Source organism: Cynocephalus volans, chromosome 15 (assembly GCF_027409185.1).
Source record: "Cynocephalus volans isolate mCynVol1 chromosome 15, mCynVol1.pri, whole genome shotgun sequence".
Taxonomy (NCBI): domain Eukaryota; kingdom Metazoa; phylum Chordata; class Mammalia; order Dermoptera; family Cynocephalidae; genus Cynocephalus; species Cynocephalus volans.
Window position 1 is genome coordinate 25703619 of NC_084474.1, and position 21974 is coordinate 25725592.

The 21974-nt window shown below is 36.6% G+C and overlaps 1 protein-coding gene across 1 annotated transcript in view; it reads left to right on the top strand.

The window, feature by feature from the left end:
- C15H8orf34 (chromosome 15 C8orf34 homolog) overlaps positions 1-9569 on the top strand; it is a 187374-nt gene extending 177805 nt beyond the window's left edge. Inside the window, 1 exon segment of the mRNA XM_063079889.1 lies at positions 9386-9569. Coding sequence (XP_062935959.1) covers positions 9386-9569 — 184 coding nt within the window.
- Positions 9570-21974: the final 12405 nt, after the last annotated feature.

The following is a 21974-nucleotide window of genomic DNA, read 5'->3' on the forward strand; positions in this document are numbered from 1 at the left end:
AGAGGGGACATCGGGATCAGGAGGAAGAGAGCAAATGGTCAGGGTGGAGGCCTGAGGGAGGCTCCACCTGGAGAGGCAGGCCCATGGGGGCAAGGCTGGCTTGGATGCTTTAAACTGTCCCTTTCCAGCTGATCCTGGTTTAGAAGTTTCCCTTTTTACCCAAAGCAAAATGGATTCCTTGATTATAGTATTAACACCAAATTGAAATATTAACTGCTATTCTTTTGCATAAGGCCTCTTTTTGTTCCCTTTCTTTCTGTGTGGGATGTTATGGCTCAAGAAAAGGCATGCAAATATCCAGGATGCCACCTTCATGTTCTTTGAACACATAATGATTGTCTTGCTACAGCAAGGGCTACTGTGAGGCTGTCATGAATCCTGCTCATAGCACCAATTGTCTAGCTCTTAATCCTGTTTGTGACGCCAGTTGTAAAGCTAGGCAACCATGCTAGTTGTCATGGCTCTTTTACCTGCCAGTTATCCTGCACTGACTGGGCCAATTGTCGATCTAGGGCTGGATCTGGAGCTCCCAGACCCCTCAAGCCCATTCACAGACTGGGTCACAAACCCTTCCCATGCCAGGCTGTGTCACCAGACCCCTTCACACAGGTCTGTAAGCTAAGTAATCAGCCACACGGTCCTTGGAAGCTGCAGGTCTGTAAGAACATGGCCACGCAGGGCAGGTGCCCGAGGCAGTAAAACACCAACCAAAGTGGCGCCACCATGCAGGCACACCTACTCCACCCCCACACACAATGTTTACTAAACAACCCTGAACCTGCTCCGAGGTGAGGGGAGCCTGACCAAATTGTTCCATTTACCCAACAACCATGTTATTTACCACTTAGGAACTGTTCTATGTGCTTTGCATATTTTAACCCATTTCATCCTCATGAAAACATTATCATCCCTACTTAAGGAATGAGGAAACCAAGTCCCAGAATGGTTACATCCCTGTCCCAGGATTGGATGACTATCAATTAAGAGGCTGAGCCAGGCTGTCTTGCTCCTAATTCTGCACTCTTAAATGCAGGCTACACAGCCTCTTTTCTGAGAGGAGTTTTTTTTAAAAAAAATTTATTTAATTATTAATATATATATTTTTTTACATTTTATGATGTTGCAGAGGAGTTGCAGGGGGAAGGGGAGACAGGGGAGGGAAATAGGGTGGGAGGAGGAGGAAGGAGGGTGGGTGGTCAAGGCCCATGGAACCCCCCTCATTCCAACAGAGGAGACCAGAGGGCTTCTGTCTTGGTCATTGCTGGGCTGGATGCGTAAGTCAGGGGTCGTGGCTGAGGCTGTCAGCCCCCTACCACCCCAGCTTGGGAGCCCAGGACACTTCCAGCTACGACTCTGTGGTCGTCATTGGGCTGGTTGCGGATGCCAGTGGGTGATGTGGCTGAGGCCATCAGTTCCTCACCCCCCTGACTCAGGAGCCTGGGGCACTTCTGGTGGAGGCTCAGTGATCATTGCTGGTCTGGGTGTGGATGTCAGAGGAGTGTGGCTGAGGCCCTCAGCCCCCCATGACCCTGGCTCAGGAGCCCAGTGGCCTGGTGGTTATTACTGGGCTGGGTGCAGTTATCACTGGGTGGTGTGGTTGAGGCCCATGACCCTCATCCTCCCCAGCTTGGAAGCCCAGTGGGCTTCCAGTCCTTCTAGGTTTTACAGGTTTCTTTGATGGTGTTAGACCTTTACTGGTTAATATCAAACTTTGTCTCTGATCTGTGGTATTTTGTTTTTTCTTTCAGTTCTGTGTTGGATTGTTCGCTGTTCCGACCACTTAAACTCTGCACTGGGACTAATTTGTTGTTCTTTGCTTACTTCTAAAATGGGGGAACTTATTGTGGGTACCAGCACTTGAACCCTGTGGTTGAGCTAAATTGCTGCTTTGCTGCTGATTCTCTGGAGAAGGCTTTTTGTGAAGCTCAGATTTTAATTGTTGACCTTGTAATCACTTCTGGGTCTTGTGAGGTCTGGTACACCTGGTTGTGTGGAAACTCTGGTCTGGGCCTGAGTCTTTCAAGTAAACTGCACCCCCTGGTGTTCCGTATTCCTGACCAGTCTCCAGTGAGTGGGCCTGTGCTGATTGGAGGGCAGATCAGCTGTCCATGCTGTGACCCAGTGTTCCACTGTGGGCCCATCTCCCCCATCACCTGCACTCAAACACTTCTCATGGGACTGTTGGGGGTCTAAGAAAGTGATTTTAACTAAGACCTTTTGTTTATGTAACCTTGCATCTGGAATGTGCTTATTTGCAGAAAGCCTCTGAGAGTTGGTTTAGTGGTTAATCAGTTGTTTGCATCTTCAGCTTCTGTAACCCTGTGGCCTGCCTGTTTCGGAGAAGCTGCCTGCTAAATTTGCAAAGTTCCCCTGACCACACTTCCTGCTTCTGTACAGCTGCTTGATTAAGCCCCCAGTTTGTGCAACTCTGCCTGGATACAGGCAAGGCCAGTCGAAAGCTTGCCTGCCTGCTCAAGAAAAGTATAAAACCACTTTCAGGGTCCCAGGATTTTGGAACATGAGTTCACCTGGGTCCTGCTAGCATAGTACATTTCCTGGCTCTCCAACCTTCCGAGTGCATGAAGTTTTCCTTGCCAAGTTCTTTCCATAACAGGATGAGCCATGTGCTGGTCCCTTGTGATGACTCACCAGCCTCTGTCTCCTCACTCCTACGTGGGTCCGTGGCAACCCTGTCAGTGGTCTTGCTCGCTGGGCAGTCACCAAGGCCCTCTTCTCCCCTGCTGCCTCCAAGCAACTTTATACAAATGGCACAGCTGCAGCTTCTGCCAATTCTTGCTCCATGTGCTCACTGGCTCCAGCCTTAAAGCAGCCAGGACTTGAAATGGTGGAAGCGATCCTTTCTTTCTCTCTTCATGGCTTCTCCTGCCTTCATGAACTCTGTAGGTCTCTCCTTCTTTTCTTCTGAGCTCTGCTGGCACCAGGTTGGCTGTCATTGCTTTTTAATAGTTGTAAATTGGTTGATTTGTGGGAGTGAGTGATGCTGGGGACCATCTATTCTGTCATCTTGACCAGAAGCCTGGGAGAGGAATTCTAAGAATCCTGTTATCATTAAGATTTAGGTTCAAATCTGGAAAAGAGGGAACCCGGAACCCTACGTGCTCTTACAAAGTCCCCAAACCCCTCCTTTCCCCATCTCACCACTTTCTGCATTAAGACCGCTGCCTCCCCGCAGCAGGGTGCTATTTTCTTGCTAATGATGCTCTTTTCACTTCTATGATCCTCAGGCTATGGGGCTGGAGAAAAGGTATGTGTCATCCTTGCTCCTCATTGCTGATTATTGATCTCTCCCTTCTCCCTAAAAAAATTCCCCAGTTCTGAATCCTGTGTTTTTCCATTGTGATAATCTTCCAGATCTTCTTGTAGAATTCTTGTAGAATTTGCCAATCTTCATGTCATGACCCCTTTCCTAAATATGCATCTGCTCACAGTCATCTCCCAGCACCCCTCCTGTCTTGGTGAAGTCAATGTCAACACTGATGATTCTTCCCCAAACCTGGCCCCTCACTTTTTGTGCCTATTCCTTGCCACTAGTCTTGAATTCCACCCTGCCTCACCCACTCATTCCCTCTGTCATATCCTGGACCTTCTCACATTATCATTACCTTCAAATCCTTAATGTCAATTTCAGGCACCTCACTGTCTGACTACCACCTCCAGTCTTTCTAATTCACTCCCTGTGATACCCAGCTTTAACCGGGAGCTAAAATACACTGATTCTGCCAAATACTTCTTGCTCTGCATTCCCCGTATTCTCTGCTTTACTCACTATTCAACTTCTACACATGGCCCTTTGTTGTAATCAGTCCCTTGGATGTATCCTGAACTCTCTTACCCCTCTTTTCCTTCATTTTACTCTCCTGGCTGTTGAAATCCAATTCTTTACCTATTCTGTGTCTGAACCAGCATAGGCTGAAGAAGAACACATGGCCACACTGGCTGATGTCACTAAATTCATGTCCGCCCAACTCCAGGAGGCACACTGCTGCTGCCCAACGAAGCCACTGCAGTTGCATGTCCACTCCCCAGTGATGACATCATGTCTTTCCTTCTCAAACCTCCAGCACTCCTCTCCTACCCTTGTTCTCAACTGACGACCCTGCTTCCTACTTCACAGAGAAAAAGCTTCGGTGTGGAAGAGAACCTCCTCAAGCGCCCTCCCAGGAGCCCCTCTGGGTGCCCTGCTCTGCCCTTCTCTCCTGTACTGTGGGTGAGCCGCCCATGCTCCCACCCACGGCAGCCCCTCCCCTGGGAGCTAGATCCTCATTCTCACTCACCCGTGCAAGCTGACCACTTCCTCCTTTCCCTGCACTGTCTCCTTCTACTAGATAATTCCCATCAGCATGAAAGTAGGATGGGACTTCTCTCTAAAAAAGGAAGCCACCCCGGTCCCCAGCTAATATTGCTCTCTGCCTTTCATCCTCTTTACAAGGAAACTCCTCACTGTAGTTGTCTTGTGTTCACTGTCGCCTCTTCTCACAATCTTTTCCACATAGAATTTTATTCCCACCACCTAATGAAACCCCCCTTATCAATGCCACCAGATGACCTCTTGTCACTGTCACCTGGTGTCATTCAAATGAACTCCACCTTCTGAAATTTCAACATCAAGTGTCAGCCCTTCTTTGACCTAGCTGCAGAGGTTGAGACCCCATCTCCCAGTTCTCTATTCAGATATTTTCCTCACAATCCTTTATCTGTAATTGTGAAATTCAAAACACTCTGAGAACCAAAATTGTTTTTATAACTCATGATAACAAAACCTGATCTCAACACTGTAGATCTTTATGTATCCCACTCACTGGGAATTCTGATGCATAATTATGTAGAAAAGCTGAGTATTAGATGACAGGGTGAGACCCAGACCCTCCTGAGGGTGTTTCGTAATATGAGTATGGGGCTTATGCAACGGGTAACATCCAGCCTCAAGAATTCGAGAAAAACAGTTGTGGACCTGGAATAGAATTTTAAGATTATGTTTGGGTAGATGTACTTTTCTGTAAATAGGCATTTTTTGATCATACATTGGGATTTTAGAAATAATCGTATTTTATGCAAATAAAAGTAAACATCTGACTTATGCTTATTCATATAAAGTAATATTTTCAAGATAGAGTACATATTACTTTTGCATGAAATATTTAATTTCTAACTATTCTATATATATATTTAGATACATAGTAAGTAAACAAAACCCTTGTCAGAATTTACATAAAACATCTGCTTCAAACAGTAATACTTTGAGAATCATTATTTATTCCTAAGGGGAAAAAATGTCGTAGAACTCTAATGGTCTTTTTACATGAAAACATAGAGTATATTTTGTTAAGAACAGATATAGAATATTATAAAATATAATGGTTTTTCATATATTGTTAAGTTTATGATATAAAATATACATTTATGATGGAAAATTTAATCAATGAGTTTATTCAATAGACACATTAGTAGACCTATTTGCCAGGCACTCTTCTATACATATTAACTCTTTTTAATTGTCAAACTAATGTTTATTAGGACATGTAAAGAAACCAAGGAAAAGGAAGATAAGTAACTTGCCCAAAGTTATTCATTTTGTGAATAGACTTTGTTCATTTGTCATTGAAAACAATTCATATATCCCTTCTGCTAATCAAAAGCTAACAGAACTAAAGTTATAAATTAATATCATTATTTTAAAGTAATTGGACTTAAATAATCTAGATATAAATTCTAGTTTAGCATGTTAGGACTATTAGCTAAGAAATTGAAATTAAAATTTTTTTGAACTTGTTCTGTTTTGTTTTCTTATCAGTGAGTAAAGTAATTTTTGTTTGTTTGTTTGTTTTGGTGGCTGGCTGGTACAGCAATCAAGCCCTTGGTGGTATCAGAACCATGCCCTAACCAGCTAAGCTAAGCAGCCAGCCTGGTGAATAAAGTTATTTAATTACTTGAAATTACACTGGCAGTTACTAATATTTAAAAAATGTTATATAAAAGGGATACATTTGTACAACATCTCAGCAACAATCCTGTTTATGTTGGGGACTTAAGTTGCGATAGATAATAAAATTGAAATAATTAGGAGACTTCAAATAGTTTATGGAAAAATGAAATTAAAAGATAAAAATAGAAAATATAACTATATGTCTCAACATAAGTTCCGTAAAACTCAAGACATTTTTGTAAGTGATGATACCAGCCATTTAGTTCATCCCTGAAGAATGAGGGTTCTGGAGATTTAACCATGCCAATGCAGTCTTTTTTACATTATTAGCTGAAGAAAAATGGATGCTCTTTAAATATTTTTTTAAGATTAGGAAACAAAAAGAAGTCAGAAGTAACCAAATCAGGACTGTAAGGTGGATTTCTAATTATTTCCCATTGAAACCCTCACAAAATTGCCCTCATCTGATGAGAAGAATGAGCAGGACCATTGTCATGGTGGAAAAGGACTCTCCGGTGTAGCTTTCCTGGATATTTTTCTGCTAAAGCTTTGACTAACTTTCTCAAAACACTCTCAGAATATGCAGATGTTATTGTTCTTTGGCCCTCCAGGAAGTCCACAAGCAAAATGCCTTGAGCATTCAAAAAAAAACCTGCCATCATGATCTTTGCTCTTGACCCGTCCACTTTTGCTTTGACTGAACCACTTCTACCTCTTGGTAGCGATTGCTTTGAATGTACTTTGTCTTCAGGATCATATTGGTGAAGCCATGTTTCATCTCCTGCTACAATTCTTTGAAGAAATGCTCCAGGATCTTGATCAACTTGTTTGAAATTTCCATGGAAATCATTGCTCTTGTCTGAGCTAATCTGGGTGAACCAGTCTTGGCACCCATTGAGCAGAAAGTTTGCTCAATTTTAATTTTTCAGTCAGGGTTGTGTAAGCTGAACTGATTGAAATGTTTATGGTGTTGGCTATTATTTCTGCTTTAATCATCAGTCTTCTTCAATTAGAGCAGGAACAAGATTAAGTTATTCCTGGCAAATCGATGTGGATGGTCTGCCACCATGGCCTTCATCTTCAACATAGTCTCAACCCTTCTTAAAATGAGCTATCCATTTTGTAAACTGCTGATTTCTTTGTGGTATTGGCTCCATAAACTTTTTATAAAGCATCAAAGCACCATTTTTCCACCTGAGCTTCACCATAGATTTGATTGTGTTTGTTCTTGCTTCACTTTTAGCAGAATCCATGCTAGGAGCTCTTTTCAAACTAATTTAAAGCAACCTTCATAAAATGCTTCAGTTACAAATTCTCTTGTAACAAATAAACATACAAAATATCAGTAAAGAAACAGAAATTATAAAAAAGAGCAAAATGGAAATTATAGAACTGGAAAAGAAATAATAGAAATATAATTCTTGCTGGATGAATTCAATAATGGAGTGGAGATGACAGAGGACAGCATCATTGAATGTGAGGATAGAGTCATAGAATTTACCCACTGAGAGCAATAAAGAGAAAATAGACCGAAAAATATATGCACCACCTCAGGGAGCTATGGGACAATAACAAAATATCTGACATTGTTTTCATATGAGTCGCCAAAAGAGAGGAAAAAGTGAGTGGGTTGAGTTAGAAGGAATAACAGCTGAAAACCTCCCAAATTTGGTGTACATGTAACCTACAGATTCAAGAAGCTGAGAAAACCCCACATAGGATAGATGCAGGAATTCCACATCCGGGTATATTATAAGTTAACTTCTGGAAACTAATGTCAAAAAAAACTTTATAGCAGCTGGAGATAAATGACAAATTACCTATACGGGAATATCAACTTGAATGACCTTAGATTTCTCATCTAAAAATATGGAGGCCAGAGGAAGTGTAAAAAGAAAAGAACTGTCAACCATAAATTCTATGTCTGTGGAAACTGCATTTCCAGAATGAATATATAATAAAGACGTTCTTAAGCAAAGAAAAACTAGAAGAATTGTTACCGAACTGAAAGGAGTTCATTGCCCATTGTGCAGTCAAGCCAGTAAGTCTGCACACCGACATTTGCAGCAGAAAAGATGAGCTTTAATACTGAGGGTTCCACTCAAGGAGAATGGAGTAGCTAGTGCTGCAAATACCAGACTCCTCAATGGTTTAAAGTCACAAGCATTTATGGAACAAAATCATGAGTAGGGGTCTTGGTAGTCGTGTGGGGACCTGATTGGCTTGCCGTGAAGTCGGCACAACTATTTCTGGCATCCTGACTAAGGACTTCCTTGGCTCCTTTGAATCTGGGGGTGTACAAGCTTCAGAGCAGACTTGTGGTTAATGGTGGTTTGTAAAACAACTCGAGATTGATATAACAGATATTACCTTTAAGCCATCATGTTAAGGAACAAACATCCTGTGACCATGAAATCATGCTCAGACTAAGGAAAGTATATATTTAACTCTATTCTTTTCTTATGGTTAAGCAGACTTACTGCTACTCCTAGGAATTCAGCCTAGGAATTCAGGGGAATATCAGGGTCTGTCCCATTTCAGAATGGGTTGCTAGCAGATGTACCCTTAAAGAATGATGAGGGAAATTCTTCAAACAGAAAGGAAATGATAAAAGAGAGAATCTTAGAACATCAGGAAAGAAGAAAGAAAAACAGAGAAAAAATATGGATATAAACAATGGACTATTCTCATGAGTTTTATAAATGATATTTGATTATTGGAACCAAAATTATAATGCCATCTGTACTCAAAATAATTTTAAAAGTAAGGAAGATAAAGATCCTGAAATGAAAGAAAGGTGTCCATACTTCACTCAAAATGGTAAATGCTGAAACTAGTATAACAGTCTACTAACTGTGACATGTCACACATGTGTATTGTAACACAGAGAGGTCACTAAAAACTATACAAAAAGTTGGACTCAAAAGCACTATAAATATGTCAAGGCAATTCAATGGGGAAGAGAATAGTTGTTTCAACAAATAGTGCAGGGACAACTGTATACACACATGCAAAGGAAATTAAAGTTGCTATTTTTTAATCTTTGTGTAGTATGTTAAAATATTTATCCCATTACATGTGTTTTGCTTGACGTGCATTTGTGTTGTAAATCATGGAGTAATAATCTGGACTTTCTAACTCTTTAAAAAATCAGAAAATCTGTCAACAGAGGGCTTTAGTTCCCACATGGCAACAATTGCTGGGGGTGGATTAGCACCTTCTCTCTTAAACCGGGCAGGAGTATTCGGGTTCCCACACCCACTTGGGAGTTTGTTAGTGAGGTACCAGAGGATGTCTAAGAAAAGCTCGATATTTCCATCATCCTTAGGGAAAACTTTAGTAATATGTTCCTAAATTTGCATAACAAAGTAATCGAGTGAAAATGTGTTTGCAGATTTCCTGTACTTTCCACAGCTAATTAATATTTCAATACTTCTTCAGCTTAAAGATGGAGCCTAAGACTAAAGGATTAAAACAGCAGCAACAGCAACATAAGAAACTTCTAGCAGCAATGCTCTCTCAAGATTCTTTTGAGTCCATCCACAGCCCTACCCCATCTGTAACAGAAGAAGATATTGATAATGAAGATGATGCAATGGAATTGCTGGGTAATTTTAAAAATTAATAATTTTTCTCTTTCTTCTCTGGCATTGTAAAAATGTCTGGTGATTAAGAAATTTAAAAGTTTTGAGTAGCTTTGTTTTAAGGAAAAGAAACCATTTAACACATACTTTACTTGCATTAGACGTTCACAAAGTTGCATGTAAGAACTAAGTTGAAATAACCTAAGCATGTGAAATAGTTATTAGACTGTATTTTGTGCTTTGTGCATGCAGCAGTTTGCCTTCTGACTACTTAATCAAACTTTATTCTGTGTGCAATTGTGATGATAACTTGTCTGCCTGCTTTTTTCTCTGATTATAATTGCCTTAATCACGTCTATTGTCTATCAGTATAAAATATACCCAAAGTACATATTTCAGCCCTCATCCCGCAATGTCTCCCTGTTATTTCAAGGATGTTTAAGAAAAATAGAATAAATTTTAAAGGTGTAGATCATAAACTAATGTTTTATGTCTTCCATAAATGACAGGAAGATTTACAGAGATTTCAAAGTTTTTTCAGGCCCATTACTTTCATAAAAACCTTGTTAATGGTGTACATGTAGAAAATCTTTTTATATTTTTTAATTAAGTAAATGTGTGATTTTGCTTCATCAGAAATCCCTCCATATGAATTTTTTAAATTGAAATTTTCTTTGGAAAATCATTTTTTCAAAAGTGGGAAATGAAATTTTATTTCAGAGAGAGTGATTCACATATAAAACAATGTGTTTTAATTCAGTGATATCAGTTATTTTATTATAAATAATTAGAACAAATTTCAAATAGTAACTTCATGCTATTGTATTTTAACTAGAAAGAATATAAGTAATGTAATCATTTGAAAGCTTCAAACAAGTTTTACATATAGACTGTGGAATCCCAGAAAAAATACTTTCTAAAATATTTTGTTTCTAAAACAGATTCCTTGGTTTTATGTGTTGATGGCAGTAATAGACTGTCATTATAATAAATGTTATATGTCACCATACGTGGGCCTATAAGGGTGTTATTAAGTCAGTGATGGCAGGTTCGAAGATGGGTCCTAATGGTATAGTAACTGCAGTCTTTCCAGCATTAAGGAGACTATATCATGGCATTTTCACTACATGCTGTTGGTCTTTTTTTTCCCCCCTCAACAATTAAGTCTTATCTCCCTACCTACAGATCACTAATTTGGCAGATATGCCAGATGCGGCAGTGGTACTTTCATTCAACTTCCATTCAACAAACATTTACTTAGCACTTACCGTGTGCTGGGCATTGGGCTTGGTCCTGGGGACCTAAAAATAAAATAATCATGGTTTCTGTTTGCTGGAACTTTACATTCCAGTGTTCAGGTAAAAATGTAAATACATTACTCTAATAGTGCTCACTACCTGTGTTAATTGGATGAAGCACACAGTTGTATATAGGGGGAATACCTAATGCAGAAGTGGGGGAGCAGGGAATGTTCCCTAGAGAAGCTGACTCCTCTGGTTAGTATTGAAGGACAAGTAGATGTAAGCTCAGCAGGTGGAGTGTGGCATTACCCCAGGAGGATTGCTCACTTATGGGCTCTTTTGCCATTATGCTCCATGATTGTGCCTGTAAATTGTTCCTCTGCTTTGGTCAGTAATAATGAAGGGGGTAAGTAAGATCAAGGGGATTCTTCAAGGAGAATCAGGTGTCCACTCAGTGCTGATACTCCCTAGATCTCAGCTGCTCTGTTCTGAAGTTTCTAGTCTCTCAAGCTGAAGACCAGAGGATTGGGTTTTGGAGACTACCTAATGATGAGCAATTAATAACTGGTCCTCATTAATTCTTTTTTTCATTGAGACGTTTTAGCCTGTGGTCTGGGAAAGTTTAATAATGAGAGATAGTTGAAGGTTTGGATTTTCTCCACGTAATTCCATATAGCCCAGCACAGGTGGCTGTTAGTGTAAAACTACTGGTCTCTAGGTAATAAGATTTCTCTGTGATAACATGGATTGTTCCAAGTCTACTGGGCTAGCCCCTATAATAATGCTATGTGCAACTTCCTATTTTTGAAACTGATGCCAGAGAAAAATATGTGATTGCATCTATACAAGTTCTTGAAAATTTACGTGAAATCAAAAATTAAAGAAAATTTTTTTTTTGCCACTGGCCAGCATGGGGATCCAAACCCATGACCTTGGGATTGTAAGGCTGTGCTCTAACCAGCTGAGCTAACTGGCCAGCTCCTTGAAATCAAATTTTAGTACATAGAATGATTGTAAGATACAATAAAGACATCTGGTATTTAAAATATCTTTTGGAACTATAACATTTTGTAGAGTGAGTTTGCTATAGCTTACGTGCTTTTAAGGGTTTAACTTGTCACTGTTATATGTACCAAAATATAACTGGCTGAAATGGAAAGTACTCTGTAAACCTTGCAAAGTGATAAATAAGTATAAGGTATGGTTACTTGAACATTAATACAAAAAAGGATTGTTTCCTTAGTAAAATTGGTTGATTTGAATGAAAAAAAAAACCCTTTTAGTTAAACTTGTAGAAGTTTTGTTCTGCTTATTAAGGAATTTGGTTTTCTTTTGATCCTTGTTTTGTTTATTAAGGAATCTAGCATTGGTAATAGATACTGATTAATATTTAGTTATTCACAGTTGTTTAATTGTGTATTTGTGATTTTTTTTCTAAATGTATTGGGCATATGAAAATATTTAGTACAGCTATATCATCTGTAACTTTTTAAGTAGATTCAATATTTTTCTGTAAGATTGCTTTAAATAGTACTTATAAATTCATAGCACAAAAATAGCTTAATATGGACACAATACCTACAGAGAATAAAATATCCAAACTTGTTAAGAGATAACAATTTTAAGTACCTCTGGAATTAGTGCTGTAATTACAGAAGACAGTAAATAAAATGTGTGGCAAATCAGCGCAAACTAAGTAGTTCTCAACCTCAAGTATAAGATATTCTCAAATATTTTAGTAAATGTACCGGCGATTAGTGACGGCACTGAATAAAGAATATATAGAGAGAATCTTCACACATTTTAAAACATTATTAAGTTGTAAGCCGTAAATGTGAGCCCATATTCATTACATTACATGCATTTATCATCTTACTCTTATTGAAACTTAATTGCAATGTGTTTGATTATTCTTTATATGATTTATACTCATTTTAAAATATCATCAGAATTATTTGAAAGATACACCTACTTTCCTTACACATTTTAGTATAGGATATTACTTGTAAAAATTTTTTTAGGCTTTCTCAGAATTGAATATGAGGCAAATATCTAAAAATTACATATCAGAGATGTTAAAGCAGAAAAACATTAATCATGCTTTATACTTTCTAGTCTTAGTACAAAATTATATAAAAATTAAGAATTAAAACAAATTATATTGCCAAAACAAATAAGGTGATTGAAAATAGATTTTATTACAATGAGGGACACTACTTAATGATAAAAGGACTGATCCATCAAGAAGACATAACAATCATAAATATGTACGCACCCAATGTTGGAGCAGCCAGATTTATAAAACAAACTCTATTAGACCTAAAGAAGGAAATAGACACTAATACCATAATAGCAGGGGACCTGAACACTCCACTGTCAATATTAGACAGATCATCTAGGCAAAGAATCAGTAGAGAAACACAAGATCTAAACAAGACTCTAGACCAATTGGAATTGGCAGATATCTACAGAACATTCCACCCAACAACCTCAGAATATTCATTCTTCTCATCAGCACATGGATCATTCTCCAGGATAGATCACATATTAGGTCACAAATCAAGTCTCAATAAATTCAAAAAAATTGGAATTATCCCATGTATCTTCTCAGACCACAATGGATTAAAACTAGAAATTAATAACAAACAAAACTCTGGAAACTATACAAACACATGGAAATTAAACAGCATTCTACTTAATGACATATGGGTCCAAGAAGAAATCAAGCAGGAAATCAAAAAGTTTATTGAAACTAATGAAAACAATGATACATCATACCAAAACCTGTGGGATACTGCAAAAGCAGTATTGAGGGGAAAATTTATTGCATTAAATGCTCACTTCAGAAGAATGGAAAGATGGCAAGTGAACAACCTAACACTTCACCTTAAAGAACTAGAAAAACAAGAACAATCCAATCCTAAAGTTAGCAGACGGAAAGAAATCATTAAGATCAGAGCAGAACTGAATGAAATTGAAAACCAAAAAACAATTCAAAAGATCAACGAATCAAAAAGTTGGTTTTTTGAAAAGATAAATAAAATTGACAAACCATTAGCATGGCTAACAAAAAAAAGAAGAGAGAAGACTCAAATAACAAAAATTAGGAATGAAAAAGGCGATATTACAACTCATTCATCTGAAATACAAGGAATCATTCGAGACTACTATAAACAACTATACGCCAACAAATTTGAAAATCTGGAGGAAATGGATAAATTTCTGGACACACACAAGCTCCCAAAACTGAACCGTGAAGACGTAGAAAATTTGAACAGACCAATAACAATAAAGGAGATTGAAGCTGTTATCAGAAGGCTCCCAACAAAGAAAAGCCCAGGACCAGATGGATTCACAGCAGAATTTTACCAAACATTCAAACAGGAATTGACACCGATTCTTTACAAACTATTCCAAAAGATTGAAACGGACGCACATCTCCCAAACTCATTCTATGAAGCAAACATCATCCTGATACCAAAACCAGGTAAAGATATAACCAAAAAAGAAAACTACAGGCCGATATCCTTGATGAATATAGATGCAAAAATCCTCACTAAAATACTAGCAAACAGAATACAGCAACACATACGAAAAATTATTCATCACGATCAAGTGGGATTCATCCCAGGGATGCAAGGTTGGTTCAACATACGCAAATCAATAAATGTGATACACCATATTAATAAACTCAAACACAAGGACCATATGATCATCTCTATAGATGCTGAAAAAGCATTTGATAAAGTTCAGCACTCATTCATGACAAAGACCCTCTATAAGTTAGGTATAGAGGGAAAGTATCTCAACATAATTAAAGCCATATATGACAAACCCACTGCCAATATCATCCTGAATGGGGAAAAGCTGAAAGCTTTTCCTTTAAGAACAGGCACTAGACAAGGATGCCCACTCTCACCACTCCTATTCAACATAGTGTTGGAAGTACTAGCCAGAGCAATCAGAGAAGAGAAGGAAATAAAGGGCATCCAGATTGGAAAAGATGAAGTCAAACTGTCCCTGTTTGCAGATGACATGATCCTATATATCGAACAGCCTAAAACCTCTACAAAAAAACTGTTGGAATTGATAAATGATTTCAGCACAGTAGCAGGATACAAAATCAACACACAAAAATCAGTAGCATTTCTTTTCTCCAATAGTGAACATGCAGAAGGAGAAATCAAGAAAGCCTGCCCATTTACAATAGCCACCAAAAAAATAAAATACTTAGGAATTGAGTTAACCAAGGAGGTGAAAAATCTCTATAATGAGAACTACAAACCACTGCTGAGAGAAATTAGAGAGGATACAAGAAGATGGAAAGATATCCCATGCTCTTGGATTGGAAGAATCAACATAGTGAAAATGTCCATACTACCCAAAGTGATATACAAATTCAACGCAATCCCCATCAAAATTCCAAAGACATTTTTCTCAGAAATGGAAAAAACTATTCAGACATTTATATGGAACAATAAAAGACCACGAATAGCCAAAGCAATGCTCAGCAAAAAAAATAAAGCTGGAGGCATAACACTACCTGACTTTAAGCTATACTACAAAGCTATAATAACCAAGACAGTATGGTACTGGCATAAAAACAGACACACTGACCAATGGAATAGAATAGAGAATCCAGAAATCAACCCACACACTTACTGCCATCTGATCTTTGACAAAGGCACCAAGCCTATTCACTGGGGAAGGGACTGCCTCTTCAGCAAGTGGTGCTGGGATAACTGGATATCGATATGCAGGAGAATGAAACTAGATCCATACCTCTCACCGTATACTAAAATCAACTCAAAATGGATTAAGGATTTAAATATTCACCCTGAGACAATAAAACTTCTTAAAGAAAACATAGGAGAAACACTTCAGGAAATAGGACTGGGCACAGACTTCATGAATACGACCCCAAAAGCACGGGCAACCAAAGGAAAAATAAACAAATGGGATTATATCAAACTAAAAAGCTTCTGCACAGCAAAAGAAACAATTAAAAGAGTTAAAAGACAACCAACAGAGTGGGAGAAAATATTTGCAAAATATACATCTGACAAAGGATTAATATCCAGAATATATAAGGAACTCAAACAACTTTACAAGAAGAAAACAAGCAACCCAATTAAAAAATGGGCAAAAGAGCTAAGTAGGCATTTCTCTAAGGAAGATATCCAAATGGCCAACAGACATATGAAAAAATGCTCAACATCACTCAGCATCCGGGAAATGCAAATCAAAACCACATTGAGATACCATCTAACCCCAGTTAGGATGGCTAAAATCCAAAAGACTATGAACGATAAATGCTGGCGAGGCTGCGGAGAAAAAGGAACTCTCATACATTGTTGGTGGGACTGCAAAATGGTGCAGCCTCTATGGAAAATGGTATGGAGGTTCCTTAAACAATTGCAAATAGATCTACCATACGACCCAGCCATCCCACTGTTGGGAATATACCCAGAGGAATGGAAATCATCAAGTCGAAGGTATACCTGTTCCCCAATGTTCATCGCAGCACTCTTTACAATAGCCAAGAGTTGGAACCAGCCCAAATGCCCATCATCAGATGAGTGGATACGGAAAATGTGGTACAACTACACAATGGAATACTACTCAGCTATAAAAACGAATGAAATACTGCCATTTGCAACAACATGGATGGACCTTGAGAGAATTATATTAAGTGAAACAAGTCAGGCACAGAAAGAGAAATACCACATGTTCTCACTTATTGGAGGGAACTAAAAATTAATATATAAATTCACACACAGATACACACATACACACACAAACCGGGGGGGAGGGGAAGAAGATATAACAACCACAATTATTTGAAGTTGATACAACAAACAAACAGAAAGGACATGGTTTGGGGGGAGGGGGGAGGGAGAAGGGAGGGAGGTTTTGGTGATGGGGAGCATTAATCAGCAACAATGTATATCGACAAAATAAAATTTAAAATAAATAAATAAATAAATAAATAAATAAAAAAGAAAATAGATTTTATTTGTTTTAAAATGAATAATCAAGAATGAGTATAATTATAGTGGTGTTCTTTGCTGAATATAGTCATTGAGTTTCTGTAAATTCAGTATGTATCTTACCGAATAATAATCTTGTAAAATAATAATTACTAGAGGGACTCATTACATTAAGGCAATCCTTTGGCAAATTCTTTTGCATTATGACCAACCTTTCTAAAGTAAATATTTGCTGTCTTCCGTTTTTCAAGTTGGAGGCTTCTTAAAGCAGAAAGTGCTCATATTTGCAAAATAAAAGCATTTCACCTAATGAGAAATGGATGCCTGTCACTCATTGATATAAATTTTTTTAAAAGGGAGGGGGTTCTAAATGTTAAAAAAAAAAGTTTACTCACCTATCTATATACCTATATTTTAATAAAATATGTAAAATAGTCTAAAACACAGGGTACCGTACATACAAACTTTTTTTTGTTTGTTTAAGTGTTGATCATTGGAAGTATCAGGATAACAGAAAAGTTATCACTTTAAAATAAAGGTTCTTCATGAAAAAGATTCTTCATTTTGAAGTCTGAGGATTTTCAAAAATTAAATTTAGGGGTGCTTCAATATTATCTATAAGATTGCTTTAAATACTACTCTTAAATTGATTCAGTATAATGCAAAAGTAACTTAATATGGAATTAGTACATATTAGAGATTAAAATATCCAAATTTTAAGTACCACTGAAGTTAGCACTCTATAAACCTAGAAGATATTGAGTAAAATATCTTCCATATCACCTCAATCTAAGTAACACTCATCTTTAATTATGTGATATTCTAAGAAATTCTAGTAGTTACACTGGCAATTAATGACCACAATTAATGAATTATTATAGAAAATCTGTACATGTAGTTTTAAACATTCACTGAATGAATTAGTATAATTAAAAGACTAGGACCTCGTGAAGGTGGATGAAAAATATCTTACATATGCTGGCTAATATTTTCTCCTATTGAGCCATGTGTTCAATTGTAACAGAAGTTGGGTGAAATGCCCATGCTGTAGAGTTATACCTATATTTCTGAATTCCAACTTCAGCTTGCTGCAGTGCCCTCATTGCTTTCACAAAAGCTAAGTGAGCTCGGGTTGAAGTGGGGCCTGAGAGCAGCTGAACTGCACTGTGCTTGCCTCTGATTATAATAACAAAATTGAGAAAATTCATTTAAATGCATTCTTTCATAGAGCATATAAAATGCACCTGCTGGGTGGACAGTACTCGTTCATACTGATATACAAGGCATGGAATATTGTATCTTATATTTTCTAACTACCTTGACTTCTTTGGGCTTTGAGAGAAAGGTGAATCTAGTGAACATTCCTAGGAGTTCAAATTTGAACGAATACAGACATGTTGCATGAAGTTTTGACTACAGGGGCGTGATTCTCAAGATGTGGTTTGCTTACAAATCATCTGGGGAGCTCGTTCTAAATACAGATTCCAGTGCCTCTTGCCCCCAATTTTTTGTTCGTTAGATTTAGATACAGCCCATGAATCAACATTATTCAACAGGAACGCTGCCCTCCGCTCCTTCAAGAGACTCTATTGCATTTGATTTGTAGAACATACTGTGAGAACTAGTCTCGTAGGTATATTCAATGAATATTTATTTTTTTGTTTGGTGTAATATATCCTGAGGCAAGAGGAATAAAGTAATAGAAAGTCTAATATTTACAACACAAGAGCATGGAATAGAGGTTTCTGAGTTAATCGCGCTGTTTTAAAGTGTTTCCTGGAAACAACAAAAAGTCTTACTAATGAGCTTTGGCTAATGCAGATTGTATCACCTTATTTTGTCTTCATTCCTTATGAATTTTACAGGTTTACTTGAAAAATGAACTGCCTAGAGTAGAAAAATCATATAAGTTATAAAATGATTCTAGCATAGTCTTGAGAAAATGATTTCTTTTTGACTTTGTTTTGTCAAATTATCATATTAAAACTTTATTTAGGATTCTTATTTTGCTTTTGTTAAATGTGATTCACAGCCCCCTTCACTGCCTTCTAGATACCTTGTTTTGTGTTTGGAATTGTATTGATATTTTATTCTCTTCGTTATTCACTTTTGTCTCTTTTCAACAAAATATTGGAATATTTGCACATGTTTACCAGATTTTGTATATAGAGATTGTCCTCTAAATAAATATAATCCACCAAAAAAAAAATACATTATCCTACATGATTTACTTTTATGGTACTTAATAAGAGATGTTGGGGTTTTTTTTTCCTGTTAAAAAAAACTCAGTAGTCTAAGTAGATCAACATAGCAGAATAAAGTCAGTAGATGGAAAATAAATCTAAACCCATATATAATTTTTTTGACAATTGCCCTTAATCTCAGTTATATATCCATATAAAGATTCCTTTATTTGAGAGATAGCTATTTCCAATATATTTGTGGGTAAGATTTTTTAATACATATTTATCACTGAATAAGTTATAAATTGTTTGACACATACCAGTAATATAGAATGGTGTGCTTTTTCATATTTTTTGCTGTAGCTTTTCACTGAGGACTTTGCAAAGGCGTGAGCTACAATGTGAGTGATGTATGTGGCATATTGGCAAAAGCACTGTGCTAAAACTCTAAGACCTAGGTCCAGCCCTCATGCTGCCTTGTGCTAATTTTGTCACCTGAGTGACAAATAATTAATTATAAAGTGCTGCTAACAACATATAACCTTCCTAGGCCATAGGAATGTTGTGGGGATTAAAGTGGGATATTCTCTGAAAGTGCTTTTAGTTTAGTTTCTTTTTTCTTTTTTTTTTTTTTTTTTTTGTCGTAGCTAACAGGAATATTTGAAAAACAGATACTAGAATTTATATACAAAACTTTTCTTTCAAATAAATATATATCCTCTAGCCCACATACATTTTGTATAGTTTGTATACATTTGTATAGCAAAGAAAAAAAAAAAGCTTTCTTTAGCTTTGGGAAATTGCCAATAAGTAAAAATTGATGTTTCACACAACACAATAAAATCAAAGGTTTGAAGAGATAGGAGGTAAAGCTACATGTGAGAATTCTTCAAAAAGGTCATGAAAAGATTTGTATTATCTTTTAATTCTATTTCTCCATGATATTTTACATATTTGCAAGCCAAAATATTGGATATATTGATACAAAACACTACATCTTCTATTAAAAATAAAATACATGGATATTTAAGCAAGGTCAGACTTTTATGTGATTTGGTAAGGGTGTAGAGTAAATTACTCCACCATCTTTAATTTCCTTCCATATAAATGTATAATTTCTTGGAGGAAAAGAAAAATGTTTTGTGCATACCCATGAATCTCTACCAGCAAAGCTTGGGCTAGGGACAGGAATAGGAGGGAGAGACAAGGACGAGGTACAGAAAACCTAGAAGTTTGTACTGGTTGTTTGCATGCTCCTGTGGTAAGTAACATAAAAGTGTCAAAAATCTGCAAGCTTTAAAAACTCTTTCAAATTATATGGATAAATATGAAAATATTTGAAGCAGCACAGTTTTGATGGTTTTACAATTAATTCATTGTATAAATAAATCTCAACCAAATTGAAAACCAGTGCTAAATATTAGGGTTTTGTTGCTTTTGAAATAAACTTGCCCACTTCAAATACTTAATAAAACGGTGATGTTATATTTTGAGATGATTTGTTTAGCCATGGTAATGATTTTAATATAATTTGGATTTTAATTTGGTTCTCTATGTAAGAGTCATTTGAAAGTGGTACAAATCATAACTTTATTGTATTTTTGTTGTTGAAAATGTGCAAAGAAGTGTAATTAATTCAGTAATTATTTGCATTTTAACATCAACATCAATAGACACTAAAGAGGTATTAAAACTCCTCTTACTGGATTATTTAACTACTGGATTGTGTACCTATAGTAATCTGTTTAATTTCCATATATCACAATATCACTGACAATTTAGTTAGTTATCTCTAAATAGAAACCTTAAAATCATTGAAGTTGAATGCTGAATACACATTAACAGAAGAGTGGTCACAAACTTGCCAATTATTCTCGACGGTTGAAAAACAATAGCTTTTGTGAAGTCATGTTTTATTCACAATTTTTTAAAAAAGTATTTTATAAACACATTTTCAAAATCCCAAATGTCAATCTGGTCCTATGTGGGAACTTCTTTTGGAATGAAAATATTATGATTTTCTTATTCAAATGTCTTATGTTCAGTAATCAGAGAGAAAATAATGTTAACAGCATTGATTTTTTAAAAATTGCTTTAAAACTTCAAAATAAGAAGAGTGCTGAAGAACACATGGGAAAAAATATGAGTGTTCTAATGGAGATAAATTAAATCTAGTGATTTATTTTACTTTTCAATTTTTTTAGTTATTTTCTGCAAAATAGAATTGATTGTCTATGTTAATATTTGATGAATTTGCTTATATCGGAATATAAACTTCTTCAGATTTTACATAAAATTTTAATTTCTTAGCTTACTTTTTTCCTCCATAAGTTATAAATGGAATATTCTCTATGATGGTTCTGAATCACATTCTAAAAGTTCTCTGTCAAATTTTAGTAGGTCTTATTTTTGGCAAATTAATTTTTAAAAAATGAGACAGGCATATGCCCATCCATAACAAAATGGGAAATGAAACAATAGGAATAAAGGCATTTAGCTCAGGAGGTGATACAGAATTATCCAATTCAGAGGTTGACAAACTATGGTCTGTGTATCAAATCTGTTCCTCTGTATGTTTTTATAAGTAAAGTTTTATTGACACACAGCTACTACCATTTATTTATTGTCTGTACTACATAGGCTATAGCAGCAGAGTTGAGTAATTGTGACATATCATATGTCCTATAAAACCTAAGATATTTTCTATTTGTCCCTTTATAGAGAAAATTTGCTGACTCCTCATTTAATCCAATGGTTTGCAGCCTTTACAGAATTTTTGGAGAGCATTTGAAAAAATATAGAAGTCAGGCCCCATACTTAAGGATTTAAATTCAGTTGGTCTGGGCAGGGGCTTAGAGCTTCCTACATAATTTGAATGTGCAGTGAAAAGCTTACTTTTTAAAAGTATTGTCAGAAGGAGTTTTGTTGGTCCAGTTATTTGTTATCCCTTAAGTGTTGCCATATTTACTTTTAATTATTGACATTTTAGGGGGACTCTGTATTTCAATAATTTAATGTAGAGTATTAGTAAT